The following is an 18,847-nucleotide window of genomic DNA, read 5'->3' as shown; positions in this document are numbered from 1 at the left end:
TCACCAAATTTAGTAAACAAAGCTTCCAAAAATCCAACCAAAGTAGAGTACAACCGAAAAATCCCTGTTAATAATCCACAGCCAGAGTCCAAGAGTGTGGGCAGCTCGCTGGACAAGATGACACGGCTGCTGGAGAGGATGACAGGCAGCTCTGTAGGTGTGAGAGGCGCTGCAGACGTGAGGAGATGCTACAGACAAAATGGAGAAGGAAAAATGAAATGGGCTGCAAGCTGCGTGTGAAGGCTTGGTCTGCTAGAAGCCAACAAACATTAAAGAAAAGAAGCCTTTTTCAAGAAATGAACCCCACAAGGAAGGGAACCCAACACCTTTGAAACATGTTATTTTCTTGAAATTTAGAGGAGATTTTATTTAGAAAATACAATTTCGCTTTGGTTGGAAAAAATATTAGCATCAAAACATTGGTATACTTATTTTGCTTTAAAAGAAGGCTGTTAACTTTTTGCTTGTGACCTTTCAAAAAGGCCCCGAACACTTTTTTTTTTTTTTTTGGTGAAATTTTATTTTCTTGTACTCTAGGTTGTGTTTAGAATAACAATTTCAAATTGGTTGTAACAATATAATGCACCACAGTCCTCACTTAAAATATTATCGGATCATAGTTAGGCATCCGGGAAGCATCCCCTTTTAAACTACAAGTGAACCTTCTAAATATGAACCATCCCAACGATGAATATTCAACTTGAGGGATTTGCTCAAAACTGTCAAGCCCTAACACCAATACATCCAAACTAAATCAAAAACATGAAAATAAATAAATGAATAAACAGGTCTTGTGAAAACAAAACAAATCAATAGTTTTCCTTATCTATGCTTAAAAGGTGGAATCCATTTTCTGCCAGTATTCCAACAGTTGAAATTATACTTTCTGTTTTTAAAGAACACTGTACTATGAACACATGGGTAACAATGACACTAGCCCACAAAAAAAAAAAGAAAAAAAAAAAAAGAGACTAAATTACTAATTTACTAAGAACCAAATTATTTTCTGCTCTTAAAGAATTCTTTACTGTATCAGATAATTTAATACCCAGCTGCCCTTTAGAACCAGCTAGTGTAGCTTCCTTTCACTACCTAGCTGATGGAACAGTCATGGAGTCTGTAGTATCAGTGGAGAACACTTCAGTTGAATTACTCGAAGTAGCAGAGAACTCTTCTCTTAATCCAAGACTTCCCTTTGCCAACTCTATAGCCAAACAATCCTTAAGCTCTGTTAACACAAAACTCATTGGGACCCTTTGGGTGGAAGAGGATGTGGTGCATGCCATTGCAATTTCCAAGGCTTTCCGCACTGAGTTCACATTGAATTCTCCTTGCAATCTTTGATCAACAATGCTTCTTATTTCCCCCATTTCAAGCAGAGGACTCACCCACTGAACTATGTGGATTTGCTCATTATTTCTGATGATGGCGGGTTTGCCTGTAATTAGCTCTAAGAGAACAACCCCAAAACTATAAACATCACTTTTCTCATTCAGCCTTTGAGAAATGCAATACCTAGAATAGACAGGGAAACAGTTGGTCAGATACAATAACATGTTTGTTTCATAAATGACAGTAACTTGAAATTGCACTTCTAAAGCAAGTATGACATTTTTTTTCACTGGGTTCCAATTAAATGCATCATTAGTGAATGCAACCACACACACACACACACATGTATACATGGATGTGAGAAATGAAAACATACTCCGGATCAAGATATCCCCTTGTGCCCATTACTGCAGTTGATACATGGGTAAGGCTATCATCATTGGGGAAGACCTTGGAAAGACCAAAATCTGCTATTTTAGCATGCAAGTTTTTGCTCAAGAGTATGTTGGCTGTCTTCACATCTCTGTGTATTATAGGCGGCTTGCATCCATTATGCAAGTACTCCAGTCCTGGAATTCAAAATTCATCATCTGCCATTTCCAGAAAATAATGCAAGGAAATGAAAATTGCAGGTCTGGCAGCTTTATGAGATTGACCCCGGACCCATGAGCTTAGGGACCAATCCTTACTGGAAAATTTTTACTCAGGCTCCAGTTAGGTGTCATAAAGTTGATCCCAAAGATGATGATCAAAAGGATGCCAATGATAAATACCAAATCCAGGCAGAATTTGAAATAGTTTGCCAAGGATTTTACCTCAATGTTTAGTGAGGAGAAATATGGAAAAGCAGCCTATATATACTAAAGGGTCTGTTACCCCAATGGATAAGCCTAAAGGGTTGGGACACCATCGTATCAAAAAACAAAATAATGGAAAAGCAGCCTGTGCTAAAAGAAGTGGCTTCATACACCTACAATCTGTACTAACCTTGTGCAGCATCTATTGCTATTCGAAGTCTCTGTTCCCAACTCAATAAATGTGAGCTTTTAGCTGCAGTCAAAACATTGTCATATGAAAACGGCTCTTATTTCTTTGGACATGATTGCTTTTAAAGAATTAAGAAAATGGAGGCATGTACAGATTCGATCTTCCACTAACAAGCATTATACATTGGATACCTGAGAGATAATCCTTGAGGTTGCCATTAGCCATGTACTCGTAGACAAGGGCCATGTTTTTGTCATCACAATACCCAATGAAGGAGGCCAAGTTCCTGTGATGAATTCTCACCAAAAGCTCAGCCTGTATTTCCACCAATTATAGGACATCATGAGTTCATACCTAGTGTCTCCATTTAGCCTAGTAGTTGTTTTTGTAATGATTTTTTTTTTTTTTTTTTCGTGAGGCAGAAGAATAAATGATTGGCATATATCTATATGGACTATTTATGTTATTGTAATAGTGAGAAAGTGTTCAGCTGCATCGACACCACAAACCTCAGTTTGGAATTCCTTAGGTCCTTGGGATGAAGATGGTGAGAGCATCTTAACAGCAACTTCAGTTCCATCTTTCAATTGACCATGATAAACAGCCCCAAACCCTCCCTTCCCTATGACCCTTTGAAAATTGTTGGTAATGCTTTCAATCTCAGCATAAGTATACACTGGCTTCTTTGATGCTAATGATCTTCCATCCTTGTTAAATATACCTGTCACTGTGTCCCATTTGCATATGGAAGGAAGATGTCACAATTCTGCAGTGTAAAAAAAAGAACTGAAAAAACAACATGACACAAAAATTTCAGGTGTGGCTTCTGCAATCTTTTGTTTTTTAGCATTCTTACCTTTGAATTGTCATAGACATGTACTGCATTTTTCATTTGCTTCCCTAAACAGCTATTCAAAACCCATGCAGTATGCAAAGAGATAAAAATCAATCATCCCAGAAACCCAAGAACCCAAGACTACCTGCTTGTCTTTTTCTTCTCCTTAGTTTCCATATGATAATCAAAACAATAAATAGGACCAAGATTGATGACACTGGTGCAACAATGGGAGCAATAGTATTCTTCTTTTTGCATGAATCTGAACTGCAAAGATTTTGGTCATCCACACTGCAATAAAGGGGGAAAAGGAAATCAAAGTCTAAGAAGAGCACTGAGCTACTATTCACAATTTAATTAAGAAAAAGAGGGTATAAGGTGAGGCAGAAAGCATTTTGTATAATTCGATAATTCTTTTGCACTTCTCTATGTCTCTATACATTATTTGTATATCATGTGTTAAAGCTTAATATACATTGTTAGCCCACAACCTAACAGTTTAAACTTTTAGGTAAAGTGGTAATCTAACATGATATTAGAGCTGGTTACCGGGAGGTCTTAGGTTCTAATCTCGTGACCCGCATTTATTCTGTGGTATTTAAAAATTTATTGTGTTTTTCTCTTCACATGCTGTCGAGTTGCACGTGCGGGGGAGTGTTAAAGCTTTATATACATTGTTAGCCCACAACCTAATAGCTTAAGTGTTATTTGTGGCTCTTATACTTCTGTTTTGATAAGCAAAGAAGGAAGTAAGAAAAACATGAAGGGGACAGCATAGCAGGCCTCGTCAAAGAAGGCCCTGTATTCGTCGACGAGGGGACAACAGAGGTGGTCGACGAAGGCTCTGAAGTTCGTTGACGAATAATTACCGAGAGCAGAAAATTTCAAACTTCTAGCATCGTCGACGAAAGCCTTGTATTCGTCGACGAATGTTCTTCTTGGTCTTGTCGACAAAGCCCTGTCTTCGTCGAAAAGAGGCACCTAGACTGCGGCAGTTTCTTCAGAAATTTGAATTTTTAAATGTTGGGTAGTTGGGCAAATGGGGGGGAAACCTTCGAGGAACCTCTATATATGTCATCTGGGCATATTTTGAGATAGTGTGTGATCATTTGAGAAGTGTATTGTGTACATTTTGATTTCCATAGTGAAATTTGTGTGTCATTACTTCCGTAGATGTAGGCTTTTCTGAACCATGTAAATCTTTGTGTTGATCTTGTTCTGGTTGTGTGTTATTTACATTTACTTGTTGTTTATTCCGCTGTGCATCTTCATTATTCGATCTGTATCTCAACAAATTGGTATCAGAGCAATTGTTATTATGGCATCAGGATCGTCTTTTGCAAGATTTGACGTAGTCAAATTCGATGAAACCTGAAACTTCGGTTTATGGCATAGAAGAGTGAAGGACATTCCTGTGCAACAAGGAATGACTAAGGCTTTGCTTGATGCTCAACCGGAAGGAATAGATGAGACAACATGGGTAGATTTGAAAGCAAAGGCAGCGTCTACAATACGCTTGTTAAGCAGTGTTTATATTGGCTTGTGATGGTTGAAGGATCAAGTATGGATCAACACATTAATGCCTTTAATCAAATTATAAGTAATTTGATGAGGGTTGATGTGAAGTTTGATGAGGATGATAAGACTTTGATGCTGTTAAATTCTTTGCCCTCGACTCATACCTACGAAAATCTTGTGACCACTCTTATGTGGGGAAAGGAAACTCTTGATCTAAAAGAGGTAACAAGGGCCTTATTAAATTTTCATCAAAGGTTGAAGATATGTGATGAAGGAGAAGGACTTGTGGTAAAGGGTAGCAATGAGCGAGGCAAAGGAAAGTTTAAGAATGGGTCTAATCAGAAATCTTGAAATCAATCTAAGAAGAAGAAGGAAATCCGGTGTTATAAATGCAGTAAAAAGGGGCATGTGAAACCGGAGTGTCCAGATTGGAAGAAGGGAAATGTTGAAAAGCAGGAGGAGATTTCAAAATCTGTGAATATTGTTCAAGAAGAAGATTCAGTCAATAGTGATGTTCTATCAGTTTCAGCGGAGTTGGATAATCTAGCGAACTCTTAGATACTTGAATCGGCATGCTCTTATCACATGACTCCGAACAAGGAGTGGTTCAGCACTTACAAGTTAGTGAATTCTGGATCAGTTCTTATGGGTAATGATTCTTCTTGCAAGATCGTTGGCATAGGAAATGTAAAGATGGTGTTGTAAGAACATTGTGTAATGTAAGACATATACCTGAGTTGAGAAAGAGTTTGATAAGAACATTGTGTAATGTAAGACATATACCTGAGTTGAGAAAGAGTTTGATATCACTTGGCACTTTGGATTGTAATGGCTTCAATTACAAGTCCAAAGGTGGAGTCTTGACCGTATGGAAAGGTAATCTGACTATAATGAAAGGGCAGAAACTGGATGGGAATATTTACACATTGCAGGGAACTACCATTGTAGGTGGAGTTGCAACTGTGGATGCTAAATCAGATGAGACCGTCTTGTGGCATATACGCCTTGGGCATATGGGGGAACATGGCATGAAAGAACTACGCAAGAGGAAACTCTTGAAGGGCTTGAAATCATGTCAGCTGAAATTTTGCAGGATATGTGTTCTTGGAAAATAGAACAGGGCAAAGTTTAGATCAGCTACTCACAAGACAAAATGAATTCTTGACTATGTGCATTCAGATGTTTGGGGCCCGGTAAGCGTTACATCAAAGGGTGGACATATGTATTATGTGAGTTTCATTGATGATTACTCACGGAAGGTCTGGGTTTACTTCATGTGCCACAAATCAAGTATGTTTGCCAAGTTTAAGATTTGGAAGGCTGAAGTAGAGAACTAGATGGGGAGGAGAATCAAATGTTTAAGGTCGGATAATGGGACCGAGTACGCTGATTCTCAGTTTATGGATTTTTGTGTGGAGCAGGGCATCAAGATACATTTTACAGTTTGCCGGACATCTCAACAAAATGGTGTGGAAGAACGGATGAATCAGACTTTTGCTGATAGAGCTCGATGTCTCAGATTGAATGCAGGGCTACAGAAGAACTTCTGGGCCGAGGCAGTTAGTATGGCTTGTTTCCTAGTAAACCGATCACCAGGGGCATCACAAGTGGGTAAAGTGGCAGAAGAGGTTTGGACGGGAAATGCAGTAAATTATTCCAAATTGAAAGTATTCGGGTGTCCAGCCTATGTCAATGTGTCTAATGAGGAGAGGTCTAAGCTTGACCCAAAATCTCGTTGTTGCATTTTTTTGGGGTATCCAATAAGTGTAAAGGGGTACAAGCTATGGGACCCAGTGGCAAACAAGGTGGTGATCAGTAGGGATGTAATCTTTGATGAGAAAGCTATGATGAAACGTACTCAAGAATGTGATGAGCAGAAACAGGAGCCAAAAAGCAGGGGCAATGATGAACATATCGTGTAGGTGGAGTTGGAAGCTCAGGGCAACAGAAATGATCATGGTCCCGTGGTTGTAGGGAGCTCTAGCTTGGAAAGCCAGTAAGTCGACGATATTCCGTTAAGAAGATCCAAACGCACTATTCGGCCTTCACCAAGGTATGAGTTTGAAGAGTTAGTGTCTTATAATTTTCTTACTAGTTGCAACGATCCAACTACATTTCAAGAGGTAGTGCACGTCCAGGAGAAAGATAGATGGATGGGAGTAATGATTGAGGAAATGGTGTCACTACGTAAAAAACAAACTTGGGAGTTGGTGGAGCTTCCAGATGGGGAGAGACCGATTGGGTGCAAATGGGTGTACAGGAAGTAGGCAATATCAGAAAAGGAAGGTGAGAAGTTCAAGACACGGTTGGTGGCAAAAGGATACTCACAAAAGAAGGGGATAGATTATAATAAGATCTTTTCTCTAGTGGTCCGACATACTTCTATCAGAATTGTGTTGGGGTTAGTAGCTCATTATGATCTTCATATGGAACAAATGGATGTGAAGACAGCGTTTCTTCATGGTGACTTGGAAGAACAAATCTACATGGTTCAATCTGAGGGATTCATCGAACAAGGAAAAGAAAATTTTTTTTGCAGGTTGAAGAAATCTCTTTATGGGCTGAAACAGTCTCCAAGGCAATGGTATAAATGGTTTGTGTAACGATCCAAATAAAAATGAGATTTAAATAATAAAGAGGAAGGGAAATGGAGACAGTAATAGAAGGAGGAAGTCGACGACATTACACTTTGGAAGGAATAACCGAGGGTTTAAGAGAATTCGTCGACGAATATAGGGGATTCGTCGACGAATATAGGGGATTCGTCGACGAGGGTTTAAGAGAATTCTTTGACGAATACAGGGGATTCATCGACGAGGGTTTAAGATGATTCATCGATGAATACAGGGGATTTGTCAACGAAGAAATACCGAGAGAGGTTTTGAGCCGACTGAATTTCATCGACGAGGACTGAATTTCGTCGACGAAATTATTAAAGGATTCGTCGATGAATGACGTGTCTCGTTGACGAATCTAGTGCTATAAATATCAAAAAATCTGGATTTTTCTTTCCAATTAAGAAATCTTTCTCCTCTCTCTCTCCCCTTCTGTTCTCTCTCTCTTTTTCGTCGATTTCGGGCTAAATTTATGCCGGATCGACAATCCGAAGTCACCACGACGCTCCTGGGGAAGTTCTCTCCAAATCTGCCAGAGCGGATCGTTGGTGAAAGTAAGGTGGAAACCATCCCAAATCCAAGGTAAGGCTTTCTACTCAATATTTGGATTTTTGACAGTTGAAGGTAGTATTATACGCGTAAAAATACTAAACTTTACTTCTGGAAAATGTTATTTCCAGGGTGTTGAGTTGGGAACCCTGTGGGTGCGGGGCGGATTTTTCTTTGGGGCTTTTCAGGAATCAGGTAAGGGGATAAATTAAGCTAGTTCTTTGTGAGAAAATGTATGTATACATATAGCATTTGATTTTAGGAAAATAAATATATTTATATATGATTTATATATTTGGGAAAATACTGTTAAAATGATGGTATGTTGAATATGTGAAAAGTTTGATAGTGTGGCATGAGTATAAAATGTTATGAAATACTGTTTTCTGGAAGTGTGATTATGATACGGATTTTATAATTAAAAAACCGGCGTATGGGCCGAGATTTTTATATATGCTTGCCGGCATACGGGCCGAGCTATAGATGTGATTTACCAGCATACAGGTTGTGCTATGATATGATTTTCCGGCGTACAGATCGAGTTATGGATGTGATTTGCCAGCGTACGGGCTGTGTTATGATTTGCCGGCGTACGGGTCAAGTTATGGCAAAATGTGTAGTACCGGCGTACGGGCCGATGATTTTCATGATATACGTATATATGCAAAAAGATATGAATAATCTGATAATTAATGATATGAGATAACCATGTATCACAATTTCAGTATATGTTATATGATATCAGAACTTGGTTGGCTTAGTCTAGGCTAACACTTGCACGGTACCGTTGCTATGTGTCAATGGTCTTCGTGATCATGATATTTGTGTTAACGCCGCTGTACGGAGTGGTGTGAGATTGGATGGTCAATATGGTTTTTAAGAAGTGTGTGATCGCCCCTGGTGTATGGACCAGGTCAAGCAGACCCATTAGACTTACATACTGTAGTTTTGACTTGGCAATGGTCGGCCAACCATTGTCAGGTCCCACCTTCAAGCCACACAACCCAGTCATGTGGGGGTAATGCATGACAACAGCTAGCTAACCTACCAGGAATGTTTTTATGTTATTATTATTATTATATGAGATGAGGTATGTTTATGAAAATGCAGTATGTTCTGCCATGTTTTGATATATATATATATATTTTTCCGGATTTGACAAAATAGTTACTAAATATGTTATGTATGATATGTGTATAACACGGAATACTCATGTTACCACACATTGGTATTAGTTTATTTCCCTTACTGAGAGGTGTCTCACCCCTAAATTTTATAAACGTTTCAGGAGCCCCTGATAGGAGAGCGAGAAAAGCCCCGCTAATCTAGAGCTATTGTTTGCCCTTTTTAAAGGGTGAGTTTTAGTAGGGACAGCTGGATTATGTGGGAAATGTCCCTATATTTTGCTTTTGGGATGTATGTACTGAGATACAGTGGATATAGTAATGTGATGGGTGTTTTGTATTTATAATATTGTGATTATATGTTTCCTGCTGTTTAAGCTTCCATTTTTGTGTTCTGATGTATCCCTGGTACCCACGGGTCAGGTGGATTATGATCTGCTGAGCTGGAATATGTGATATTGATTTTATTATTTATAAAAAAAAAATGTGGAAAATAAGCAGGTCGTCACAGTTTGATTCCTATATGATAAAAATTGGCTTCAAACGATGTGAGTATGATTGCTGTGTATATGTGAATAAACTTGATGATGGCTCACTTATTTTCTTGTTATTGTATGTTGATGATATGTTGATAGCTGCAAGAGATTCAACTGAGGTGAACTAGTTAAAGGACCTATTGTATAAGGAATTTGACATGAAGGATCTTGGTCCAGCCAAGAAAATACTTGGGGTGGAGATTCGCTGAGACAAGACTGCAAGGAGATTATGGCTATCTTAGGGCAGTTATGTGCAGAAGGTGTTGGAGAGGTTTAGCATGGCTAATGCAAGACCAGTGTGTACAACTCTAGTGAATCATTTCAAGTTGTCTACTGCAGATTGCCCAAGTTCGGATGAGCAAATCCGGGACATGCCAAAGGTCCCCTATGCTAGTGTTGTGGGGAGTTTAATGTATACTATGGTGTGTACGAGACCAGATTTAGCTCATTCAGTGAGCGTGGTGAGCAAGTTCCTCTCTAATCCAGGAAGGCAACATTGGAAAGTTGTAAAATGGATACTCAAATACTTGCGGGGTACATCGGGATATGGCATCATGTTCGGCAAGTAATAGGGTTGTCCTTTAGTTATGAGGTTTTTCAATGCAAATTATGCTGGAGATATGGATGACAGAAGGTCTACAACAAGATATGTGTTTACCCTTGTAGGAGGACCGCTATGTTGGAGATCCTTGGTACAGTCTCTGGTAGCATTGTCCATGACTGAAGCGGAATATATGGCAATTACCGAAGCTACAAAGAAGGCCTTATGGCTTACTAGTTTAGTCAGAGAGCTGGGGTAACAGTAAGATGGTGTGGTGCTGCATTATGATAGTCAGAGTGTCATTTACTTGGCAAAGAATCAGATATACCATGCTAGGACCAAACACATTGATGTGAGGTTCAACAGGGTTCGGGAATTGATTGCTTCGGGTGAACTTGTGTTGGAGAAAGTTCAAACGTCTGAAAATGTAGCAGATATTCTAACGAAATTAGTTACTTCTGAAAAGTTCAAGCATTGCTTGGACTTACTCCATGTCTCCAAGTGATAAAAGAGAGACAATCCCAAACCTAGCGTTTTCAAGTTCAAGGTGGAGCAAATCATGTTTTTCGGGACTCTCCTAAGGGGCGTATAATCGCCAAGGTGGAGATTGTTATTTGTGGTTCTTATACTTCTGTTTTGATAAGTAAAGAAGGAAGTAGGAAAAACATGAAGGGGGCAGCACAGCAAGCCTCGTCAACGAAGGCCCTATTTTCATCGACGAGGGGACAACAGAAATTCGTCAACGAAGGCTCTGAAGTTCGTCAATGAATAATTACCGAGAGCATGTATTCGTCAACGAAGGTTCCTCTTGGTCTCGTCAACGAAACCCTGTGTTCGTCGACGAGAGGCACCTGGACTACTGCAGTTTCTTCAAAAATTTGAATTTTTAAAAGTTGGGTGGTTAGGTGAATGGGGGGAAACCTCCGAGGAACCTCTATATATGTCATCTGAGCATATTTTGAGATAGTGTATGATCATTTGAGAAGTGCATTGTGTACATTTTGATTTCCATAGTGAAATTTATGTGTCATTGCTTCCATGGATGTAAGCTTTGCCGAATCACGTAAATCTTCGTATTGATCTTATTCTGGTTGTGTGTTATTACATTTACTTGTTGTTTATTCCGTTGTGCATCTTCATTATTCGATCCGTATATTAAGAAAAAAACACACATAGGTAGTGTTAAAGCTTAATATACATTGTTGGCCCACAGCCTGATAGCTTACACTTTTTGGTGAAGTGGTAATCTAACAGGTAGTTTCACCTAGTAAACATTCAAAAGTTTTCCAGGGCTCAAGATGAAGTTGCATACCTCAGTGTAAGTAATCCTTCCTTTGACGTTTTCAGAAGAGCGGTAGGAACAGAACCAGATAGCCTATTTCCTTTCAAATTCCTGCAGATAGATAGCAAGATGTCGGTTAATTGTTATTCATTCCTTGTGGTATGATACATAGACTTCTAAACCTCTTTAACTTACAGGAAATTTAGAGATGGCAGATCAACCAGAAACTCAGGCACTGACCCAGTTAAACTATTGTTTGATAAATCCCTGACACAATGTATTTATTGTTATAGGCACTGCTATTAAAAAAAAAAAAAATGGTTTTCAACCAGATGAAACCTTATTTGAATCAAGTATGATTCATCAAAATAATGATGCAATAAAACCTCTCACACATGCACTCACAAGAATTCCAGTGATGACAGCTTGGCTATGGAAGCTGCAATTTCTCCACTCAAACCTCTGGAGGTCAGATTTCTACTCACAAATAAAAGCAATTCCAATGAAAAATTATGGGTTAGAGTCTTTAGAGAATAAAATATTAGCATTAGTACCAGTTCTGCAGAGAAGATTCAGGCTTACAGGGAAATAATCCGAGGAGGAATTGAACCATTGTAGCTGCATGTTAGACCTTCCCAAGAGCAGTTCTTTGGGCCACATGGATCACCGACCCAGCTTTTGTATATGTTATACACATTTTGGATGTTAACTATAGCAGTGACTGTTTAAAAGAAAAAAAATATATTAACTGAGAAGTGACATGACATTTAAGTCGTGAATTTCTCAACATTCCATTACTTCAACGATCCTGGGTGCCTACTTCCCATGGATGACCATATCTTGGTAACTTAATGTTGAGTGATCTTGATATGTGCTCAAATGTAACTTTGAGGAATGATGACTTCTTAATACCATTTAATGCTGCGTTTGGAAGTATGGAGTTGAGCCTTGCACTTGAATTGTGTGGATTTGAACAAAACATTATATAAAACTGTACTGAATTTTCTCAGAGTTCAAAACAATCCCAAATCCAAGACTTTAACTCCTTGCTTCCATAAACAGCATAAATTGTTCCCAATTGTCATTCAGCAGCCATGGTTTTAAATAAAGGCCAAGATCGTTACATAACGCTGTTACGTAATGGTTTTTTGGGTTACCGATACCATTACACACCGTGAAATCAGTGGGAAGAAAAATCATGGTTGTAGCAGCCGTTACATACCGCGACCGTTATGTAAAGGCCGCTACGGCTGTTATGTAACCGCTACAGGACTGTTACATAAATTTAAAAAAAAATTATTTTATTTTTTATTTTTTCTTCTCACTTTTTCTCTCTCATTCATAAATTATTCTGGGAAAAGATTATAATGAGGATGACAAAGATACAAAATTTACTATTTCTTTAAATACTCACAAGAGATGATTTGATTAACAATTTGAAAAATACTAACTTAGGAAAATATTTTAGTTTGACAATATTAGTAATGTGATATAAAATGTTCTATATTTTTCGACTTCAACCGTCTTTCTTTTCTAGCTATTTTATATTTGTATTATTCATATATCTTATGTGTCTAATAGATTAATGGAGTGTATAATTTAGCACACATAAGAATTTATCACAGATAAGAACAATGAGAAGTATAAATACATACACACACATAATTTTTCTATTAGAGGTGGTTTAAAACAAATGTAAACTTGTTGCCCTTACCAAAAAACTTAGTTACTCGAACTAAAGGATCCAAAATATGCTTATAAGAAGGGCTATAAGCTTAAAACATGCAAGTACGCTAATATGCACAAGGTTGTGCGTGCTTCAAAAAAATTCACGGCCGTTACACTTGCTTCCTGTTACACCCGTTACCGTTACGTTACGTTACTCGCTACCGCAATTTAAAACCATGTTCAGCAGCTTAAATAAAATACACGAAGGAAAAGTGGTACTTCAACTGTTTTTCTTTGTATTTAGATGGTGATTTCTGTAGTATTCAAACTTCATTCTAAATTCTTCAATAGCCTTCAGGCAGATCACATAACATTCTACTGCCTGTGAAATTCATTATTGCTAGAGCTTACCTTCAAGTGCCTAGTGATCGGTGTCCATATTGTGTCAATGAGGCAAACAGCACATCTCAAATAGGAGAAATTCAAGAAACAAAGGAGTTCAACATACCATCTTCAACATATGTTGGCAATTCAACCCATTGTTTCACCATATAAATCTCAACTCCATTGAGGATGGGTGGAAGCGTCGAATCCCCCGTTTTATGTAGAGAAATCTGATGTTCTCTCCCTACCAGAGGTTTTGAATTTGACAAACAGGTAGCATACAGGTAATGGGGGGTGAAAGGTCCAAGCAAAGGAGACCCATTCCATGATATATTGAATATTCTCGACTGGTTTTTTTGTAACTGCTCCAGTTCAGCAAAGTACATGTAAATGTAAAACTGGGAATTGGGATCACTGGTGTTCCAAGACAATGTCAAAGACTCATTGCCATTCCGAGGCCTAACAGCACTTGTGATGACTTCGCGGGGCACCGCATAGCCATTTCCACTAGTATCAACTGCTAAAGTGCTGCTAATATTTTCCCAAGCTGGGGAGCTCCAGGGGGACCAAATGCGATCATAAGTATCATCATAATATCGACCACTTCCATTAGAGTATCCCATGTTCAGTCTCTCAAAGAGCACTAAGGATCCAGAGCTTCGAAACACAGTACTATAAATTGAACGATTTAGTGGCCTGAGCTCTAATGCTGATATAAACGGAGTTCCTGAACCGATGTTCACAAGACAAATGCTTAAAGTATCCGAGGATGCAATGCTGATGATCTCAGTTGTAAAAGCATCAGCAGCACTGCTGAATTGCACCACAGACCAAAGATTAACATCCAAGTATAGCTCAAACTTGGGAAGCCTGTTTTCTCCATCATAGTTACCATACAAGAAGGAAGCTCTAATCAGATTTAAACTGCCATTTCCTCCTCTGGGTGTTAAGGTGTAACAATTCTTGTTCCCCTCTGGAAAGCTCCTAAGATCCGAAAGCGGCTGTGGCAGTGCAAGATTGTTTGGGTATGCATATTCTGCAGAGATGTTTTTGTTCACCCCAGTGCCTATGTAAGGTTCATCTGAAGTGTAACTTACGCCAGTATCACTGTCTACATAGTTGAAATTTTCCGGCACTCCACAATCCATACTTATGAATCCTAAATTTAAAGAAACATAAAGGTTAGTAGGTTTCGCATAACAAGGAGAATATATCTAGGTTCAGCAAGTTCTTAGAGAAAACTAATTATCAACAGGATTTAACAAAGAACAAAAGGGATTTAAGACAGCTAAGAAACTGTAGAGTGCCTAACCTGTTTGGATCTGCCCATGAACTAAAACTACGACTACGTTGCAGAACAAGGACACAAAGAAGAAGTCGAAAGGCATCTTTGTGCTTCTCTTCCTTCGTTCTTCAATAACATGAAAAAAATAGGTGGAAAGATGTAAGGAGAAGATGAACTGAAGAAGAATAACAACCCTGTGCTCTATCCAATTGTAACGATGGTCAACAAATGTTTGGTTCATCAATGCCTTAATCTCATTTTGTATTATACTACCTTAAGCTCAACTTTGTTATAATGCAGCAGATCTTCACAAATCACAACTGGCAGCATATTGACCAAAAAATTAAATAAATAAATAAATAAAATAGTTTAAAAAAAAAAAAACTAAACTGGTGAATTTCAATATAACTTAATAAGCTTTTGTAGGACCATTTCTATAATAATATCAGCAGTATATAATAATAATTGTCTTGTCATAAAACGGAAAAATAATTCATAAAGACATGGTTGGTCCTAGCATGCATTGCATTTGCTCCATACCTGTGGATGAAAATTCAAACTTTGATTGCTTGTTTTGGTTTTAATTCAAATGGTTTTCCCCTGCCTTCTGACAAAACCATAGCACATCAGATAGAAGATATAATTTTCATATGCCAACAGCAGCACATCAAAATAAGTCATCCCAACTTGATTAAGAAATTATTATTATTATTATTATTATTATTAATTGGATCTATTGACTTGTCAAAAGATGGACAGTTAAACGAATTAATTAGTTTTAATGATATATATACTTTTCATTTTAGTAAATTATTTCCTTTTCTTTTTTTCTCTTTATATATATATACCTTTGTAATATTTGTATTGAGTATAAATCAATATCAATTTTAACATGATATCAGAGCAAACCTAAATTTTTTTTCTCTCTCTTTCTTGCCTTGCCGCGCCGCCCCCACTGTTGTTGGTCTGTCTCTCTTCGCCGTCGCCCTCGCTGTCCTGCTGCCGCCACACCCTTGGCGCAACCTTGCTGCCGCCGCACACATTCAACAAGTTCCCGCAGGTTCCGGCCTCAAAGACCACACACCGGCCGTTCCAACATATCTCAGTCGCGGTTCCTCGGCGTCTTGTCCGGCGTGCGTTTTTTACGGCTCCTCTCACAGCTCGTCTCTCCGCTGCAACTCGGTACCCTCTCGTCTCACTCTGTCCGGCTCTCTCCGGGGTTAGTCGTCTTTGGTTGTACCGTTTTCCTGTCTCGCAGTGTTTGTACTCCCCGCATCCGCCGTCGCTCATAGTTTCTCCGGCGGCAGCCTTGATCTTTCTCATTTTCGGCTCGTATCAGTTCCGTCTCTCAGATTCTCAAGTTCCGGTCGTCTTCTCTGGCGTTCGCACGGCTGTTCCGCCTTCTCTCCGTATCCCTGCTGGTTTCTCCCTCGGCTCCCCTACTCTCTCCCTCAGTTTTGTTAACAATCACTCCAGCAGTCACCGAAGCCAGAACCCATGCCCTGTTCTGCTGTACAGCCAAGTCCTCCAGAAGTTGCTGCTGTTCAACATGAGTTTTTTCCCGTTTTAACTTTTTTTTTTTAAATATATTAAATAATACCTCATTCTGGGAAGTATTTCCCAGAATGACTCTGACGTAATCTCGCTACTCCAAGTAGCGATTTTTAACCAAATCTCGCTACTCCAAGTAGCGAGTTTTACTCTTTCATAAAAGGCTCGTGGTGACGCGGGCAATTCTCACTACTCCAAGTACCGAGATTTAATTAGGAGAAGTAACACTCTGGCAACCACGTTTCGACGCGTGTAACTGTCTACGAACCACAATTTGACGCGTGTTAAATCTCGTTACTTGGAGTAGCGAGATTTTGTTGTGATAATTAATGTTCTGCCATCTCCTTTTAAATTACCTCCACCCGGATTTCGACGCGTGGCAAATTTCGCTACTCCAAGTAGCGAGATTTGCTTCAGAATAACCTCGCCAGTTCTTCCTCCTTTCTTGCGCGAACAGAGTGCCTGTTGCAGAGCTGAGCAGGTGACTGTTGAAGGAAGACAACTGAGCAGTTGACCGTTGAAGGAAGACAGCCGAGCAGGTGACCGTTGCGGGCTTCATCACATTACAAGTTATATAAGGAGATGGGGTAAGTTATGTTTTTCATGTTCAGTGTTTAGATTTTTACGTTATTTTTATTTTATCGAAAGCTTTGATAATCCGAGAGAGAGTTTGTGATTTGTGTTAAAAAAATTCGTGGACAAACACTACTCTTAAGGTTTGTATTTCATTGTTTTGGTATTTAAATTTAATTTTTTGCTGTTAATATTTTATTTGTATTTTATTGTTTAGGTATTTGAATTTAATTTGTTGCTGATAATATTTTATTTTTTCCATTTAAATTGTTGTTCAATATTTATTTATTTATTTTGGATTGTTGTTTCATTGTAAAATGCATTATCTTTCCTGCCCTAGAAATTTTTGAAGTTTCATCCACTCACAAAATTTGTTAAATTTCCTTCTACTCTTTTAAATATAATTGTGCAATTATAATTAGATTATATGGTTTACTTTCAAAATGGGAAATTTTGTTATTCAATTCTTAAATTTTCTTGTACTGTTTTCAATATAATTGGGCACATCCACTAAAGTTGTGAACATAACATGTAAATTGTATGATTTTAATTGATGTTTTCAGTTAATGTGAGTACACATTATAATTATAAATTGTATTTTCATATGTATAAGATCTTAGGATCTTATACCTTATTTTCCAGGTTATTAATAATTATGTTGAAAATTTTAAAATAAAAAATTCCGACTCTTATATTAATGCTAAAGAACTAAAAAAAAAAAAATGTGATATTTTTATAATGTACAAAAAAAGAATCTGAAAATTGAAAATTATTTTCTAAACATTGAACACATCCTTAGGCTTTTCTCTTCCCTTTATTTTTTTCTTTTTTCCAGTTAATTTAGGACTATTTGAAAAATTAAAATTTGACAATATGTTTGGTTAATATTTATGAAAATTAATATAACTTAAATTTTGTAATTAAAAAATATTTATGTATTATTTTTAAATTAATTGATATTTTAAATATATAATTAAAAAATAAAATTACAAAGAATATATAATAAAAATATTATAAAAATAAAAATACAATTTATTATAATTATTTTAATTAATTGTTGTACTATCCAAATTTATTTTATAATAAAATCTTTTTTTTACATGACAATTGAAAAATTGTGAAAAATATTATATTATTGCTTTTATAATTTTATATATATATATATCTTACTTTGAATTCTATTTAAATTTTTTTCATAAACAGTTAAAAATTGAAAATAAAAACTGAAAAATGACCACATAAAGAAACATATTTATATAATATGTTTTCTTTTTCACTTTTCTAATCTTTAACTAAATAATTTTATTTTAGTTTTAGATTTATGAATTAGTTCTTCAAGAAACTAGTTCTTTTTGACACTAGTATTTGGGGTGAGATTTTTTCCATACTTATATATGTATGTGTGTGTGTAGGCTATGAAAAAAATGTTGCTTTGGGAATGTGTGTGTGTAGGCTATGAAAATGAAAGAAAATTTATTACCTCTTTGTCTGTCTACTCAAGAATCCAGCTATAATGTGACTTGTTGTATGGACATCAATGAGTTCTCCCTCTCTTAGACTCAGATGATCATGTTTTGGTATTATTTGACAAGTTCTATTTGAGTGAAGAGTTTTCTTAGTTCTCCAAGCTCAACCTAAATTTCTTTTGTATTTTGTTCACCAATACTCACAAGCCTACTACTTGGTTTCCAACAATCTACTCAATTCTAACTCACCCAAAATCACATACACAGAGGCAATGTTCACAGAATCACAGCTCTAGCTATGAAAGGTTATCTCACCCATCCTCTGTCATTAGTCCATCCTATTTAATAGAACAATGGCTTTAACCAATATATAAATAGAGGCAACTGCTACACTGCACAGAAAATGCCAAAAAAGAAAGGTGCTTGAATAGCTGACCATCATTAGAATCCTAAAGTAGCAGAAGACAATTAGTTGGATTACCCGAGTTATTGATGGGTGCAGCAGTTCTAAAAAATGTGGTTCCTTAGGGATCAAATTAAAATAAAAAATTCCATGAAAAAAGCCTCATATGTATAAAATCCTAGGGTGGGGGGTGCCTGA

The 18,847-nt window shown here is 37.4% G+C and overlaps 1 protein-coding gene across 4 annotated transcripts; it reads right to left on the bottom strand.

Annotated features, from left to right (window-relative positions):
• Nucleotides 1-794: 794 nt before the first annotated feature.
• LOC131157106 (probable LRR receptor-like serine/threonine-protein kinase At4g29180) lies at nt 795-16,236 on the bottom strand. 4 transcript variants are annotated; one of them, XM_058110996.1, is made up of 13 exons: nt 15,566-16,236; nt 14,684-14,782; nt 13,496-14,530; nt 11,902-12,040; nt 11,725-11,796; nt 11,515-11,586; nt 11,350-11,430; nt 3,300-3,445; nt 2,829-3,046; nt 2,511-2,634; nt 2,320-2,382; nt 1,709-1,901; nt 795-1,515 (listed from the first exon to the last, which is right to left on the bottom strand). In XM_058110996.1, exons 2-13 carry the CDS (start codon nt 14,757-14,759, stop codon nt 1,089-1,091), a joined length of 2,646 nt encoding a protein of 881 aa, XP_057966979.1. In that variant the 5' UTR covers nt 14,760-14,782; nt 15,566-16,236; the 3' UTR covers nt 795-1,088. The 4 variants fall into 4 exon arrangements, with proteins under 4 accessions (XP_057966979.1, XP_057966980.1, XP_057966978.1 ...); XM_058110997.1 differs by lacking the exon at nt 15,566-16,236 and adding an exon at nt 15,197-15,262; XM_058110995.1 differs by lacking the exon at nt 15,566-16,236 and having other exon boundaries at nt 14,684-14,957.
• Nucleotides 16,237-18,847: the final 2,611 nt, after the last annotated feature.

The sequence above is a fragment of the Malania oleifera genome, chromosome 6 (genome assembly GCF_029873635.1).
Source record: "Malania oleifera isolate guangnan ecotype guangnan chromosome 6, ASM2987363v1, whole genome shotgun sequence".
Taxonomy (NCBI): domain Eukaryota; kingdom Viridiplantae; phylum Streptophyta; class Magnoliopsida; order Santalales; family Ximeniaceae; genus Malania; species Malania oleifera.
Note: the sequence above shows the minus strand (reverse complement) of the source record. Positions and strands in the feature narration are given on the sequence as shown.